Raw genomic sequence first — 18,496 nt, 5'->3', positions numbered from 1 at the left:
ATTATCCATATTTTTTTCTTACCATTTGATCCGAGATGAGAGCAATCCATCAATCTTAATTTCATATTTTTTATGATGCTGTCAATAAGGGAATCTCTGGGAAGATTTCCATAAATTCTGTTTTCGACGAAGATAATGTTTTTGAATGCTTCAGAGTTTATAACTTCATCCACTTTTTTTTCGTAATGCCCGCGACGATCTTTGAGCATTTGAAAAGCGTTAATTGTTCTTCTAATCAGTTGATCTCTCCTGGCAACATTTATATTTCTAGCTTGAAGGGCGTTAGATAGTAGAGAGCACTCCTGTAGGATGTCAATTACTAGAGTTAAATCTTCTAGAAAACATTTGTTTTGTAGTCGTTTTGCCATTCCAGATATTTTTTGGTTAGAAGAGAACAACGTATACAAAAGCAGGGTAGTTCCGCCATTCAGCAAGTGCAGATCTTAGGCTGCACGTAGCCCATCTTGGTCCTAACACTCTTCCAATCTTAATTATATCCAAACTAAGCTCCTGGGAAATATCATTCAGTTCTTTTTGGTTTTTATTAGATTGATGAAAAATACAATATATTTTGTCCATGAAAACTTTAAAATGATTAACCTGTTTGATATCTTTTATGGAATCATCTAAAACAAGTTGTAGGCGGTGATTGAGACAGTGCCAAATAATAACATATGGAAACATCTCTTTTATTCGTACGCTGACTCCAGATTTACAACCAAGCATTACGCTAGCACCGTCAGAACAGAATCCTATTAAATTCAGTTTTAAATAATTTGTATCAAATCCAACAGCAAGTAATACACCCAACAAACTTTGAAAAATAGTATTCGCATCTTGTGCGTCAAGTTCCACAATATCTACGAATATTATTGGGGATATTTCAGAAGATGCTACTGTGGAAGATTCTACTTTGATGAAAACTGTAAGCGTTGATTTACTGGAAATGGTGGAAGCTTTATCAATAACAGTACCAATTTTTAAATTGTTCTTAATAATTGATATAAACAATTCTTTTTTAGTTTCTTGCGCGATATGCTCTACTATCTTACTTTCACTATGTCGAGAATGAAGTCCGGTTCCTATGTCCAACCCGTTTTTTACTTGAAGCTCTATTACACTTTCTATGTCTGAAAACGGACGATTTCTTTTCGCTAGACTGTAAACAGTGTTGAAGATTCTTGTAGTAGAACTAATAAATTTTTCGTTCATCTTATCGATGCATGCTGTAGAAGTTTGTTTTTTAAGTATCTTGGCATGTTCAACAGCTAGTTTGTGTGCTTTTGATACAAAATGTTCACTTATTTTTTTTCTTAAAGATGCTTGTTGCACTATTTTGTCTTTCCCCGATGTCGTAACGTTACATTTTTTCCATTCCTGAGATATTAGTTTTGATTCCATTTTTAAACAATACATCCCAATTTCTGATTATTGACATATAGCCCATCATATTTAATTTTAAACTCCTTCAACTGTTTTGCATTCCAACAGCTTGGTAAATTATTATTGTCCTCATTTTGGTAACTAGGAATCTCTAGTATTTCTTCCTGTAAAGTTATTGAAACTGCTTCTACCTCTGTTATAGTCGACCTGCTATCATTACTTACTGATGTTTCCACTCTTATTTTTTTCGAGAAATATGTGGTTAACATATTTTGTCTCTTCATCTACAAAAAATAAAATAGGTATTTAAAAATTCATAAAAAGGTGAATATCAGACCAAAGTAATAACACAACAGTGTTGTTACTTTTATAACACTCTTTTAAGTTACATTTATAGTTTGTTACATTTATAATTTATTGTTTGATTAACAAATAATCAAGCTGTTATAAATAAAAATAATTTGGTTCCAAGTTTTAATTAAAGTAATTAAAGTAAAATTTTAATTTCAGTAATTCCAAATTTTAATTCCAAATTCCAATTTCAGTAATTCCAAATTTTAATTAAAGTAATTAAAGTAAAAAAATTCCAAATTTTAATTAAAGTAGTAATGCATCTAGAAAAAATACAATGGATATTTAATATGTTAAAAACCTCAGCAACTGCTACGAATACATATTTTTGACGCTACACGTGCATGTTAATGTTAGCATTTCTAAACCGTTACTAACGGTCCGGAAAAAACGCGCGTTAACTTTAAAATCAACCAATGAAAACACTGGTAATTTACATATTAGGAGAAATCTAAATAATAAGGGGAGGGGAGGACTAATCAACTGAAAGATTTCTATAAAGTAAAAAATTAGAATCGCAATGAAAACTAGATAAAATATTCAAATTGTTTATATAAAATTGCACCAAATGGTAAATAAGTTTTATTTAAATAATTTTTTTTGCTAAAGTAAAAAAAATTTATTTTTGCTTATTTTAATAGCCGGTTCGAACGAACCATAGAATTTACATCTAACGGTTCCCACGAACCGGTAGGAAAGCATCCCTGTATGTGTATATATATATATATATATATATATATATATATATATATATATATATATATATATATATATATATATATATAATTTTATATAATTATATATATATATATAATTTTATATAGTTATATAGATAAATATATATATATATATATAAATAATTTTATATAATTAAATAGATAAATATATATATATATATATAAATAAATAATTTTATATAATTAAATAGATAAATATATATATATTATATATATATATATATAATTTTATATAGTTATATAGATACATATATATATATATATATATATATATATATATATATATATATATATATATATATATATATATATATATATATTTATATATATATTTATATATATATATATATATATATATATATATATATATAGATATATATAGTGTATAATTATATTATAATTATTGTATAATGATATTAATGAATCAAAAAAAATGATTAAAAGCAATTCAAATATGTGTATATATTGTCATATTTCTCTGAAACTAATATTTTATTGACTTAATAAAAGTATGAACCTGTTGCAAATTGTTTACCAAATGCATCAAGATCATTACTTCCTGTGTTTTGTTTAAACGACTTATCACCAGCCTAGGAGGTGCAGATTATATACTTTGCAAAACAAAAGCTACTGAATGGACAAATACTAGGAGAATTATTGAAGGAATTTTGATTGATTGTACATCAGAAGAAACTTGGATGCTGTGCGAAAAGCTACTTAATAAAGTTGGTATGATTCCTACTATAAATGGAGACTTCGCTGCATAAAAAGGTCTGACTAAAAAATCACAACCTAAATCTCATCAAATAACCATGTATTTAAACATTCATATAAAAATGACACTAGCTGGTTTTTTAATAAACTATAAAATATAGGTTGAACAAACAGGACATTTTGGTGAACTCATATGTATTGGAAAAGACAAGGTTTTTTCGTAATTTTAAAATTTTACTTTTTATTAATATTAATTAATAAAAATTCGTAAATCAATGTAATTCTTCATATAGTTTCCTGTCAATGTAAAATTAAAATATACAATTTTTAGGATTTAGTCAATAATGCTACACTTAACATTATTACAAATATCCCAAGGACACAATTTAACCACACCCTTTAGGAGTACTATATCATTCAGCTGAGTTGATAAATTCCTAAGGAAGGTTATAGCCCTGATAACGAAGAAAGGTCTAGACCTTTCTTCGTTATCAGGGCTATAACCTTCCTTAGGAATTTATTAAGTAGAAACAAATAAAAAAGATATAAGAAACTATTTAATAGATACTTGGTGCTATGTTTGAAAACCTTATTTATGATTAGTTATGTAGTTGTTACCATATTTTACTGTTTTATCTTTTTATATTCAAATATCTGTTGCAAGACCAAATTATTAGAAGTCCTTCCTAACAATTTTATTATGAAAACATTTTTTAAAATCCAAATTTGACCAAATACTTTAACTTCTTATCAATAAACAGTAGAAACCAGACACCCCCAAATTATTTAAACTTTTGAACTTTCTTTAAGTATATCTAAATTTTCTTTAAGTATATCTAATAAATTACTCTTTTAATTGGCATTTTAAAAAAATTTTAGTTAGAGTATTTATCAAAAATACCCAAAGATGGTAATTTAAGCTTAGTCAACTAATTTAGTTTAATATTAAAAATTTAAATTTTTCTATAACAAACAAATAATATCTTTCAAAAAGGCATCAATGAGTTTTCTAGGATTTCTTAATATTTAGCTATGATCCAATTTCCAAAACTTTGCGTCACCATAACGTTTTGAAATATTACATTGTCCATAAGTTAACTTTTACGTTAACTACTAAGTGTAATTATTAGTTTTTCTATACTTTGATATAAAATATTCGAATTAAAATTTATCAGCCGACAAAAGATTTTATAAGGTGAAAAAAGATGTTTATAAGGTAAGACATGTCTATTTTTTTTCTTTAGTTGAGAATTTACTATATTGGAAGTATTATACACATTCACTATCATAAAATGGCATTTTTTTTAACCATCATAAAGATGCGATTAAAAATCAATTATAGTGAAATTATAATCTAATGCCTTGAAATATATAGTTATTAGCGCAGCAGCTTAATTATTTTCGGAACAAAAGGACATTCAGGTGGTTTAAGGCCAGTCTTCGTATATTTCGGGTTTCTTTCGTTTATGCGCGGGTGATGTGTTTTTTTATCGTAAATTCGAATATAACTTTAAACGATAAATAACCAGCTAAAATTTTTAAACTACTATAACAAACGGAGATTTTTAACTGAGTTAGCGCATAATATTTAGTGCGCTAAAGTCATATATAAATTGATCTTTTATAGTTTTAATTTTTTGAAGACGTTCTTTAAACGTCATTTAGACAACTTATTTCTTAGTTAGTTAACGTTTAAAGTAGGTCTTAGGAACGCCGGAATATAGATGTCCAAATAACGTCCTAATGTAGACATCAATAGAATTTTTTAATTAAGATGTCTTCACTGGACTTCCTAATTTGGTCTGAGACATTGCGACCAAATTAAAACGTCCGTGCCCCCTGGGCGGGCTCGCGGTCAAATTTAATAAAAAACAAAATCCGCTATAAGTGACTTGCGGTAGGGAAAGAGTTAAACTTTCTATGTTATATTTAAGTTAAATAAGAGTATATTATGCAAAAACTTCAACTACGTTAATGTTAGGTAAGATGAGAAAGGAGGGGGTGAGAGAGTAAGGTTAGGTTGGAGACTACGTGATATTTTGTTAACTATCATATTTAAATTCAACTTAATTGGATAACTGCCCTGCCAATCAAGATCACCCTAAGTGAGGAAAAATAAATTTCGGCATATTGGGCCACAAGAATTTTTTTATAAATAAAAAAAAGTTTATTGGTGAATCCTGTATCTTATGATACCCTCTTGATCCGCTCGACACTTTATTAACTAACTTAAATAGTGACTTTGTGTTCAGCTTTATAAAGCTTTAAAATTTAAACATTTACTGTAAATGAAAGATCCTTAGTTTTTGTAATAGTTTTAATTCTGAATTATTATTACAACTTGAATTAATTTGCAACAAAAATTGATTCTTTGTCTGTAATTGCATAAACTCAGGAGAAGCTTGATACACAATTTGGTTCATCTGTTTAGAATGACCAATATGCTAAAATATTAGATCTTGTTGTTTGTTTTTAAATGCTGTAATTTAGTGAGTAATGAAGCAACCCTATGATTGTTTTCTGTAGCATTATTAGCTCCTATAAAGTTAGTCGTTTTAAGATATTATTAATGCAGTGCTAACCACTAGCATGATCATAAATTTTTTGAGTACTGACATATATATATTTTTTTGAGTGCTGATATATATATTATATTTATTTTATATTGTATATATTATATTTATTATATATTGAGTGCTGATATATATATTATATTATATATATATTTTTTGAGTGCTGATATATATATTTTTTTTTATATTTTTTCTTTCCGAGCAAAGTTTTGTATTTGTCTAAAATTTCTATTAACTTTTTTTTCGTATCAGTTAATCACTACAGCTGCTCGTTTGTTATGTTAGAATTTTGTTCATGTTTAAAATCTTTAGAAAAGTTACCTTTGATAACCCATTTTTAATTAACTGTTAAATCTGAAGTCTAACTGGTTCCGTATCTCGGCAAGTATTTAAGACTGTTAGATCGAACAACTGCAGATGGAATTTTTAAATAGCTTCTTATTGGGTGCTCATATAAATTTATGAATCTCATAATAGCCCATACTTCTCAAGTAATAGAATCCCATCTTCATATTCTAGCAAGTTTATTGGTTTTCACAAAGTTGTATTTTAGTTTAAATCCCGTTAAGCAACGTCAAATTTTTTTTTTTTTCAAATAACTTGAATACCTTTAGAAAATCAACTACTTGATTAGATCTCCTAACTTTGAAACAAAAAATGACCTATATTCATTTTTATTATCAGACAGTTTTATGGCATTTATATACTTGTTTTGAGCCTACTTTTTTCACCAGAAATAAAAATCTCGTTTAACTCTGTATCATGGTTTTCATGAATGTTTTTTTCGATATCAATAGTTTCGCTGCGAAACATATTAGCTGCATTATTCATCTCAAAAACTAGTTTAATACTAATATATTGCATTTAGTTACTAGTAAATTCCTGGACAGAAAGTTCTACAACCTTTTTTAAACTTAGCATTTTTAAGTTAGGAAAGTGATATTAGTCCAACCATAAAAATAATTTTATCCTTTTTAACACAATCTCTAACTTCAACAATCAAAGTGTTCAAGATTTCTTTAAAATTGTATAGATATTTTTCAACCTAAATTATTAATGTCAAAGATACAATAAATACCACGACATTCATATTGAATGCAGGACAGTTTAGTTGATAAAGAGCTTTGAAGTTTTTTCTACAAAAACCTTAACATTCAGAGCGCATAATTAATATAATTTGCTAGGAACATACATTTTGCATAAAAAGACTGAATTACCAAATAATCCAATGTCAATTCTTCTAGTGATACACTAGAAGTATTGACATACAAAATAAATTATAAAAATAAAAGAAAATGTAAAAAGTAATACATCGCACCAAAAAAACCTTAAAATTTACTCGATAAGTCAAAACGCATCAAATTCCTCATCTGTATTATTGAAAAATTGCATTTGTAAACAATTTATAAAGAAGTTATATTTGATTTGTGCCAGGTACATGCCACACCACCTAGCTAGCACACTTACGTTGGGCCAACCTATGTAAATACATCGTCGTTTGTTGTCTCTGATGCAAATACAACGTTGATCCAATGTTAGTTCTATCGTATTTATATTAATTAAAACCTAAAAAACAACGCGAAAAAAAATAGTATGCAAAATTGTATTGGTCCTACGTATACAAAAACATCGCAAAAAAATTTTTTTATTTTTTTTTTGTTTAAACCCAACTTTAATTCAACGTATAGGTATCAACGTTGATCCAATCTATATGGATCAACCTTGATTAAATGTGTATAATCCTACATTGATCAAATTTATATGGATTAACGCTGATCCAAAGTTTATAATCCAACGTTAATCCAATGTGTATGGATTAATGTTGGATTATATCCAGTGGATCAACGTTGTGTTTCCATCGAGAAAAGGCAGATATACAATTATACACTTGGATAACTTATAAGAATTATTTTTAATCCAAATAAATCGGTTAATTGTGGAAATAAATTTTGCTAACATGTTTTTCTCCTTGTTTAACGAAATATGAAATCACAAGCGAAATAAACATGGTTATATAAAATTTAAGCTCTTACCGAATACAGTATAATAAAACTTTGTCTTTTCAAAAGCTTCATTTTATTTTTTTTACCTGCCATACTAAATGCCTTTAAATTGAAAAAAATTTAATCATCTCTCAAATAAACATAAAAGGTATAAGGAGGCAGAATAATTTACCAATTATTTAACATTATTTGAGTAATTTACAGCTGACATAGGTCATATCAGTGTGTAAGCATGAGCCATTTTCATCGACAATACTAAGTTCAACACAATACATTTTTAGTTACTGACACAAAACAATAACACTTCATATTGCTTTAAAGTGACGAAAAACTAAAGCTTAATTCTTGTTATATTATTTATAACATGAATTTTAATTCATTAATAAAATTGAATAATAATTAAATAATAAGAAGTGAACGTAAATTATACAGAAGTTATTAATTTTTTGGTATCCCCGTAATAAATTTTTATTTAAAAAAAAAAGAAAAAGTCTTTAAAACGTTTAATGAACACAACTAAATAAATTTATTAAAAAAAACTAAGCAGTTGAGTACAAATACGTTTGAAGCAATAAAAAATTCAATTTCCAAGCAAACATGTGTACAACAAATTGAAAAAATTATGTAAACTTTGATCTTTGTTTTAAATTGGCTTTTAAAGGTTACGTTACGTACATAGTTTTCAACGTGACATAATTTCATGTTTGTAAACCCAAGCTGACCGCACCCGGTCTTGTTACGTCCATTCAACAGATATTTTTTATATTATTTTTATGGCCTCTTCGTTTCAATAGTTTTTAGTAAACGGTGACTTGCTACCATTTACTAAAATTCCTTTTGTTACTCGAAGTTTCTTAAATATTTTGACACTAACAAAGAGGTCCCTTCCCTCTTTTTGTCTTAATGGTGGCCAGGTGAGTAGAGTTTTTTTTATTAAAAGTAATCAAGTTTTTGATGAAGACCTTTTACCAAAATAATAAAATGAAAAACAATGATTTGCATATATAAGATTTTTTTCTTTCTTTCCTCAAAAATGTTGCAAATGTAAACTAAGCTAATTAATTAGTTAAACACGTTATAAAATTTAAGTAAATCGATATTTGACAAATGCGTGAAACTACAATATTCTCCATGTTTTTAAAAGCTTTTAGTTTGTTTTTAGTTACGATCCCCGTTTAAAAAGATTCCCTAAGTTACGTACAACATACTATTAGGCATAAAATAGAAGAAATATAAAAAAAAAATTTAACTAATGCGTAATTTTTATCATTTTAACTAACAAAAGTTTACAATAAAGGGAAATCAGGTTGTTTTTTTATAAATCTTATAAATGGGTTAATCGTAAATCTTAAATAAAAAAAATAATAGAATTATGATGTCATAATTACAAAAAAATAAAAAAATAAAAAAAAAAACACCACATAAAAACTAAAAATCAATTTATCTATTTATAGTAACCTATTTTGACACTGCAATTAATAAAAACTTTTATCGAAAATGTATCTGTAAAATCTGTTTCGAAGTACAAATGATTTAACAATACTAAAAAAAAAATCAAATTAGATATAACTTGCATTTTTAGCAAAAGGTTATCCTGGCTTTTAGTATATAAATACAAGCAGTAAGTTCCAATAATGAAACTACCTATAATTCATTTTTAACAATAGACACCAACGGGAAGTTAAGCCAAGCTGTCTATCAACACAAAACATCACAACAATAACACATAACAATAGCATATTTGCACCCTTGATCCTAAACTCCAGTGAAAATAACAAACCAAATTAAAATATGAAAAGCAAAATTAAAAAACCAATTTAGAGTTAACTATAATTATCTTTTTACTAAACATAAATATATAAAAGTATATTTCTTTTTACATTCAATGTTAGTTATTCAATTACTTCAAATTTAGGACACTAAAGCCCCCAAGATTAAAAGATCAATGTTGCATACTTTCTCATCCACATTGCGCTAAACATTAACAGACATTATTATGTGTTTCTAGAATAATTAAAAAGACTAGACAGCACAACCTAGCTCTAAAGCAGTAACACCGCCTGGTACTAAATGGTGCCAAGTCACACCTCTGCTTTAAGTACACTGCTTGACTGGCATAGTTATCAATCTTGCTCAACATAATGCCAAGTCACACCACTTTGAAAACATGAAAACAACTTAATTTAAATATATATACAACTATAAACGAATATGATTTTATATAACACATATAAACACATTTTAAAACAATATTAAATGACATATATATTTATAAACTATGAAAAAAAAATTAAAATAATAAATAAAGTTATAAATACAAAATGTGCTCACAACCTACAAACAGAAAATTTTCAAAATGAAAATCTAACGACTATAAACTAAGAACATTTCACCTACCATACCTTGAATGAAGTATTTATCAATTTTGAAAAATAAACTATTAAATGCCCTAGTTTTTGAACATGCAACATATAGTTGACCATGAGAGAAACACGGTTTTTTGAGATATGCCCCAACTCTATCCAATGTTTGACCTTGACTTTTATTAATTGTCATTGAATAAGCCAATCTGACACGAAATTGACGCGTTTCAGAACAAAAGGTATACTAGAATTTGATGGAGCCAACTGAATTCGGGGAACAAAAACCCGTTAACCACTAAAAACACCTGTCAAAACCTCTGCATCAATATAATTATTTTGAACTTTCATTCGAGTACCATTGCATAACCCAGCTTAGAGATCTAAATTTCTAAGTAACATAATTGCACAACCAATTTTCATTTTTAAACAATAAGGTGGCCTACCTGAAGGAGTTAAGCTGTTCAAAAACTCAACAGGAAAGTTATTTTTTTCATTAAGGTCGTCAGTCTCAATTTGATCAGCACTTAAATAAATTTTGACCTCACCCTGCAGATATTCAAGCACTTCTTCATTGATTGATAATGAATCAACATTTGTTGGTGTTAAAATCACGCGTTTAGAATAATCATTTTGTTCAGCATCTCCGAAAAATCTATTTAACAATTGAATCATTTTCTCTAATAATGCACTGATTTGATATTTCAATGCATCCTTTTAAAGGATCCTCCTCTTTGACAGGTATTGTTTCATTCCCAAGTTTTAGTAACATTTTATACATGATTCTACTATTCCAGATGGTTGTCTTCTTTTCACAACAGACAGAATTTGCCTAAAGTCACCACCAAAAAGAATGACTTTTCCTCCGAACGGAAACTTGTTGTTGCATATAAAATCTTTTAACAACCTATCAATTGCATCATGGATGTCTCATCAAGCAAAAACAAAATAACTTGTCTTAAAAAATGCCCGTGAAGAGAGTTCGTAGTTATATAACATGTGCTATTATCCAATATTGGAACAGGAAGTTTGAATAAGCCATGCAATGTAGATCCATTTGTAAGGAGAGTTGCTGCTATGCCAGTCCATGCAGCTGTTGCAGATCCCCTACTTATGGTTTTAGCAACCACATAATTATACGTCGAGGTTTTTCCACTACCAGCTGGTCCAGTCATGAAAACAATCTAGTATGTTGATTTTCAACACTTGGTTGCTCATTCAGTGCAGCAAGGATAGCATTACATACATTTAATTGATTAACATTAAGCAACAGTCTCATTCGATTGGCTTCGTTAACAGGTTGTTAAATGTTTTCATCAAAATTTTCAAGATATAAACCCATAAACTCATCAATAACAGGCATATTGAAATCAGCCAGCGTTTTACCACTTTGATTAATGATCTTTTCAATTTGACGAAGAGTAGCTTGTTCAGCTATTAGAAGTTGGACTGAGCGTTGAATAAAATCTTCCATCATAAAAGCTTTGTATGAAACCCAGAGATCCAAAGGATTGTCAGGTTCACAAAAGGTCAAAATAATTGAAAACAACTGTCTAATTTGCTTTGGCTTATGCGTTAAAACTGCTTAGAAAGAGTATTCTGTCATTCAGTGTCGTTTTGCAACAAACCTTTTAAAACACATGCTTCACGAAACATTTCAAAAACAATACTATTAACAGTACGCACATCTTCCCAAGATGTTGCTCCTTTTGCCTGCAAAGGAACAGTCTTAAAAAAATCAATTCTCCAGTTGGATTAACTTTATGCATTCTTACTATCACCTTATTACCACCCCTTTGTCTAACCTTCCATTTACAATCTTTATCATCAAATATAAAGTGATAAGGAATGTCTACATACGAATAGCAATGTACTCTTTTATTTTCATTATATAACTTAAACCATGTCGTTAGGTATCACGATCTAAAGCCATTTGTTCTGCTCCTTCTCTAAAATACACTAATTGATTTTCAGGTAGATGAAGGCGTATAATAGTGTGTTACATTTTTTTTTTTTTTTTAGTTTACATTATTTACATGTTGTGATTTACGTGTAATATAAGCATATAAACTTTGAGTCTGGAGGAAATTCATAACGATCTTGTCGCCAGAACCATATAAAAATTACAGTATTTATAATATAAAATAATACAATTAGTTTATGACAAAATAACAATCCAAAACATTTGATATAATAAATGGTTAAAATAATATCTTAAAAATATTTCAATATATTATCCGTTGCAAAAATAATATTCTTTAATTTGTTTTTAAAAACAGAAAAAGAGATAGATGAATTAAAATTAGGCCGGACAATTCTATTCCAGAGATAAGGTACTCGATAGTTTATACAAAATTGATTAAAATTTGTTTGACAAAAGGGTTCTTTTAAATAGTTTTTATTTCACAAACAATATTTATTCTTTACTTTAAAGGTAAACAGATCTTTAAAAACATGTAATAAAGGGTTATTTATACAACAAAACATAAAACATAAAGTATTAAACAAGTTAAGTTCAAAAACGTTTAATGCATTCATATCCTTGAATAAAGGTATTGTATATGAAAAACGATTTAAAAAATATATTGTTCGCATTGCATGTTTCTGATGGCGGTAAAGACATTGCAATTTACTTTTACCTGTACTTATTATGAGCAAATGAGTAGTATAGTTGTTTTAAGTTATTTTTATTTAAATAATTTCTGGCCTTATAGAGGATTCCAATACTTTTTGCAATTTTTGTTAGTATATAATCAATATGAGTTTTCCATGTTATATTTACGTCAAGATAAGTACCTAGGAATTATAAAACGGAATCTTTTTTTATTTTGACTTCATCGATATAAAGGTTTGGTAAATCATTATGCGAAACAAGTTTTTTTGTTGAGGTGTGGAAAAGGATCCACTTTGTTTTGTCAATATTTAAGGTTAGTTTGTTGCATTTAAACCTAGTAAAAAATTTTATAAGTTCTTTATTCATATTTAAAAAAAGTTTGTTAATGTCTTTGTTTGATAAAAATAAATTTGTATCGTCTGCAAACATGATGCTCATAAGTTTCGAGGCCTTATTTAGATCGTTGATGTATACTAAAAAGAGAAGTGGACCAAGGATAGAACCCTGTGAAACACCACATTTTATTTCAATTAATGTTTTATTTTAAAAATCAATAGGAAGCATTTATTCTCCGTGGTAGAAAAATTGCTTTCTATTTGACAAGTAGCTTTTATACCATTTGATCAATATACCAGTTATTCCGTAGAACTCAAGTTCATTAAGTAAGATATAATGATTGGCTGTATCAATAGCCTTTGATAAATCGACAAAAACACCAAGTGTATATTGTGATTTAGTAAATGAATTTGAGACTTGAAAACTTTAAATAGAATATTTTTTAAACTTTTATAGCAATCTATATTTATGTTCCCGTTTATTCCATCCGCACCTATTGCTTTGTGTTTTTTTAAAGATTTGAAGGCTCTTTCAGACTCTTCAAATGATAAATCTTGAAATAAGTCATGGGAAGAAAGTAAATTATTAAAAGTTATCAAAAATTCATTCATGGAAATATTCGTAAGAGGAATCCTATCAGCCAGCCTACATCCGATATCAGAAAGTATTTATTAAATTCTTCCGCTATTTCATTTGGTCCATATACACATAAATAGTATTTGAAATTTAAACAGGTTTTCTGATTCCCCGTTATTTCTTTTAATACTTTTCCATTGTTTTGAGTCATTTTTATATTTAGTAATAATAATAAAGTAATAATTTTTTTTCAGGTTTTTACGAATTTTTACAAATAGAGATTTGAAGTTTTTCTATATGCGTAAATTAGCATGATATTTTGTTTTTAAATATTTTACATACAATTTTTGTTTAATTTTTGAAGATTTTCTAAGACCCTTGGTAATCCATATATATGACTTATTAACTTAATATAATATAATATTAACTTAATATAATATTAAATTAATATTATATAATATTAACTTAATATAAACTTAGTATTAGGGCGTATAATAGTGTGTTAAATATGACTTATTAGATTCTCGAAAATGCGTCACAATCTAACATTACGACAATCTAAAAAAGTTACTTTATCGTGATTAGTTTGGTAATTATTAAAATGTTGGCACAGTCGTGACCCTTGTATATGTATTTGCGCAAATATTTAACAGCCTTAACAGACAAGCAAGCTTCAACATTAATGTGAGCTTGATATTTCTTTGATAACCATGGGTTGTAAGGTACCACCCAGCGCTTATCTACATTGTTACCTTCAATATTGATAACCAAACCATTTTCACTACGTCTATAGCGTGGATAACCATTATGAACTGCTACTGTGTTAGCATTAAATTCTTTAGGATTTTGCTGCACACCCCGTCTTTCATGCAGGGAGAATTAGTATTCAGTATGCCACATGGACCGTGAATCATGCAAGTTTTAACAACGTCATAAAGATCACGATTAACAATTGGATCTGGAATTTCTGCAGATATTAAACTATTGATAACATGTGCTGTTTCAAGCTTATCGTCATTTGCAAAGTGAAGTAAAGTATGAACATGTGGCAAACCACGCTTTTAAAGTTCAATAACCTGAACATGTGTTACAACTTTCCCTAATACACCTACTTTAAAAATGTCATTGAGAAAGTTATTTAATTTGAGTTTAAATACTCGAGTAACCAAGCCAGGTCTATCATTTGCTGTCTGACCTGGATATAAATTTTCAGTTATCTCGCTCCATTTTGGGTCGCAAGTGAAAGTTATGAAAAGATCTGGTTTACCATACTTTTTAGTTATGGCCATAGCATCTTCAAAGTTTTCTTTTAAAGCCTCTAGGACTTCCAACATAAGTTGATGGCAAAATTACTACACGCCCTGGTCTAACATTGTCATTTCCAAGGTTGTTCACATGTTTGTGTAAGGCATCATACTGCTCGCTTCTCAGTTTGTTTTTGTTATTTCTGATGAAAGCAAGACGCTGGCCTTCAATTTTAACATACACATCAACAGCATATTGCTGAAACAGTTTTTTGCCATACAAGAGTGAAGAAAAAAATTGTCTAAATGAAAGTTTATAATTGTAATACTGAGATAATGTAACATGATCTCTAACCAATGTAGCACGTTTAGGGTTGTGAACCAATTGATATATGCCAACCAGCATCACCCCTCGGAAAAAATATAGGATAAACCATAGGATCTAAGTTGGCAGACATACTTGATATAGTTTTAAGAGGATGACCAATTGAGTAAATAACAACTTCCCTGGAAGCAGGTGGTGCACCATCTTCACCAACAAATACAACTGCAACTTCATTATGTGAAGGGAGATTATAGCGACATCTACAGTGGCGAGCAAAATAATAAGTGCGAACCAAAAAATTAACAAATACGAGAATATCTTTGAAACAAATAAAATAAAAATTTGAATTTTAATTAAAACTTTTATTTTATTACATAAATAAACAGAAATTAATAAAAATTAAGTTATTAAATATATATAATATATTTTAATTTAAAAAAAATAAAGTCCGCACCGAGCAAAATAATAGATGTAAAATAAAAAATGAAGATGGAAGTCAGTAGGGTTGCAAATTATTAATATTTTGTTGCATACCCTTTATTTTTTAATACTTCCGTGCATCTTGACGGCATTGTATCCACTAGTTTTCTGCAAACTTCTACAGGAATGCTGTACCAAGCCTCCTGGAGCATCATCCACAGTTCATTTCTATTTTTTAGATTTTGTCCAGAAATTTTAAGTTTTAACTGCCTCCATAAATTTTCAATAGGATTTAGATCCGGTGACTGAGGTGGCCATTCTAAAACTTTTACATTATTGGTCGTAAACCACTCTTTCGCAGCTTTGGATGTATGTTTTTGGGTCGCAGTCCTGTTGGAAATGCCAAATTATTGGCTTATTTTCTTCGACAAATGGCAACATGACATTATTTAGTATGTCTACGTATGTATATTGGGTCATAATATCTTTGATCCAAAAAAGTGGCCCCACACCGTACCAGGAAAAGCAACCCCACGCCATTATATTTCCTCCGCCGTGTTTCACTGTTTTCTCAGTGAAGCGAGGTGAAAGTTCTTGCTTTGAAGGTCTTCTTACATACTGTTTTCCATCACAATTTAATAAATCAATCTTAGTTTCATCACTCCACAAAATATTACGCCATTTTTTGGTCATATCTGGTCCCCGCCAAGCAATATGATTTTTTGCAAAAATTTTTCTTTTCATAATGTTCTTTCTACCAAGTAATGGTACTTTCCTCGGAGTTCGAGCTGGCAACTTACTTTCTAAAAGTCTTCTTCTAACTGTCCAAACACTAATATTTTCATTAATTTCATTTAAAATTTTTGTTGCTGGCTTGAATGGGTCTTTTTTTGAAATAATTGTAATGTGATCATCCGTACGCTGACACATTTTGCGTGGTCTTCCTCTATTCTCACGTGATTTTTCTGGTTTTAAGGCATTTGTAACTTTATTTTGAGAACATCCCATCGTAACTGAAATTTCCTTGTAAGTTTTTCCTTGTTTTCTTAAATTTCTAATAAGTTTTCTTTCTATCGCTGTGCAATGTTTTCCTCGTCCCATTTTATATCTAATTCTAATTCAATACAAATATGATATGTTATTATTTTATATAAGTTGCATAAATATTGACCTTACCTTTATATCAACAACAAATAAAAATAATAAAATGTTTTTAATCCTACAGCAAACAGGTTAAAAGAAACACACACCTATTATTTTGCTCCACCAAATTTGTAGGTTAAATATATAAATAGGGTATTCCCCTCATAAATTTGTAAGAAATTGGAAATATACTGCTTTCTGTTATAATAAAATAAGCATATATTGTGTAGTAATCAGTTCCTAGATGTCACTTTATAAAATATACTGTAAAATGTCAATTTAAGTGAAATTTATTATTCACACCTATTATTTTGCTCGCCACTGTATCTTGTCCTTCAAGTAAAAACATTTTTACAACTGATACTGAGCGAAACTGAAATCATTTAAGCAAAGATCATTACCACGTTGTTGCATTCTGAAATTTACTGCTGCAACTAGATAATAGATGTATAGTCGACAATATGTCGGCGAAACATCTTTATTTGCTCTTAGATTACCCATACGATGAAAAACTTGACCACATATTCTAAAACATGGCGGCCCGTGATTCATGGGTTAAACTACATTAGCTTTAAATGAAGCAAAAGAAAGACAGGCATTATATTTTCTAATATATTTTAAAAAATTCAGATTGGCATTTCTATTTGCATAGTTTCCTTTAAATAAATCTTCTAAATCTTGTGGAAATAATTAAGGTTGCGACAAAACTACCTTTCGATTATGGCAACATAAAAGATGTGTTTCATCAGGAGATTTTTTAGCACCATGATGCTGACAAATATAATTCATTTCTCCTAAATAATTACTATCTTGAATAGTATTACTTCTTGCTATACAATGCATTCTTTCCTATCTAGCAGCATTTTAAGCATTTTATCGACTTTTAATTTTATCTCGTCTTAGTCTATCTCTTTCATTTCTGCGACAATTATTTGCAACTCGCCTAACCAAGCTCTCCTCATTTAGGTTTGAATTATTTGCTGCTTGCCGAGCTGCATTTCTTGCATTTTGTCGAATATTAATTTCATCTCGCCTAAGTCTATTTCTTTCATTTCTGCGACAATTATTTTCAACTCGCCTAACCAAGCTCTCCTTATTTGGGTTTAAATTATTTGCTGCTCGCCGAGCTGTATTTCTAGCATTTTGTCAATTATTAATTTTATCTCGCCTTAGCCTATCTCTTTCATTTCTACAACGATTAACTTGTCTAATAATATTTCCACTTTCTAAACTAATATCTGCTTCTAGCCTAATATCATCCATTTATACTTCACTTTTAATTGAAAGTAGTAATAAAAAATCTTAAACGAAACCTGAAGATTGCGATATTTTCTATATCATTTTTTTCTACTCAAAATAGCACACACAAATAATTTTGTTATATAACAGACTGTCATTTAAATAAATTTTACAATAGTCTTATGACTTTAAAAAGTATACATATCAGCTTGGAGATGTTTGAAAAAAAATAGCTTAGCGAATAATAATTTAATAAATTATTATAAACATGCAATTCAAATAATATACATACTGCTAACAAAAAAGGATTTTAAAAAAAACGTTGTAAACCCCTTATTGAAAACTTAAATATTATTTCTTCAAAAAAATTATTAGTAAACTTTTATAAAAATTCTCAAAACTTTGCAATATTTTGTTCTTCTTTACCACTTAAATACATCATCTGATAAATCTAAAAAAAAAAATGTAACGAATAAGT

The 18,496-nt window shown here is 28.5% G+C and overlaps 2 protein-coding genes across 2 annotated transcripts; both read right to left on the bottom strand.

Moving 5' to 3' along the window:
- Window positions 1–384: 384 nt before the first annotated feature.
- On the bottom strand, window positions 385–1,401 carry LOC136081152 (E3 SUMO-protein ligase KIAA1586-like). Its single transcript, XM_065798447.1, has one exon. The coding sequence runs from the start codon at window positions 1,399–1,401 to the stop codon at window positions 385–387; it is 1,017 nt and encodes a 338-aa protein (XP_065654519.1).
- A 10,023-nt stretch (window positions 1,402–11,424) lies between these two features.
- On the bottom strand, window positions 11,425–14,981 carry LOC136081151 (uncharacterized). The gene is made up of 6 exons (XM_065798446.1): window positions 14,805–14,981; window positions 14,467–14,705; window positions 13,368–13,495; window positions 11,927–11,973; window positions 11,750–11,849; window positions 11,425–11,702 (listed from the first exon to the last, which is right to left on the bottom strand). The coding sequence occupies exons 1-6, from the start codon at window positions 14,979–14,981 to the stop codon at window positions 11,425–11,427; spliced, it is 969 nt and encodes a 322-aa protein (XP_065654518.1).
- Between the last annotated feature and the right edge of the window lie 3,515 nt (window positions 14,982–18,496).

The sequence above is a fragment of the Hydra vulgaris genome, chromosome 06, assembly GCF_038396675.1.
Source record: "Hydra vulgaris chromosome 06, alternate assembly HydraT2T_AEP".
Classification (NCBI taxonomy): domain Eukaryota; kingdom Metazoa; phylum Cnidaria; class Hydrozoa; order Anthoathecata; family Hydridae; genus Hydra; species Hydra vulgaris.
This window is presented reverse-complemented; position numbering and strand designations above follow the sequence as displayed.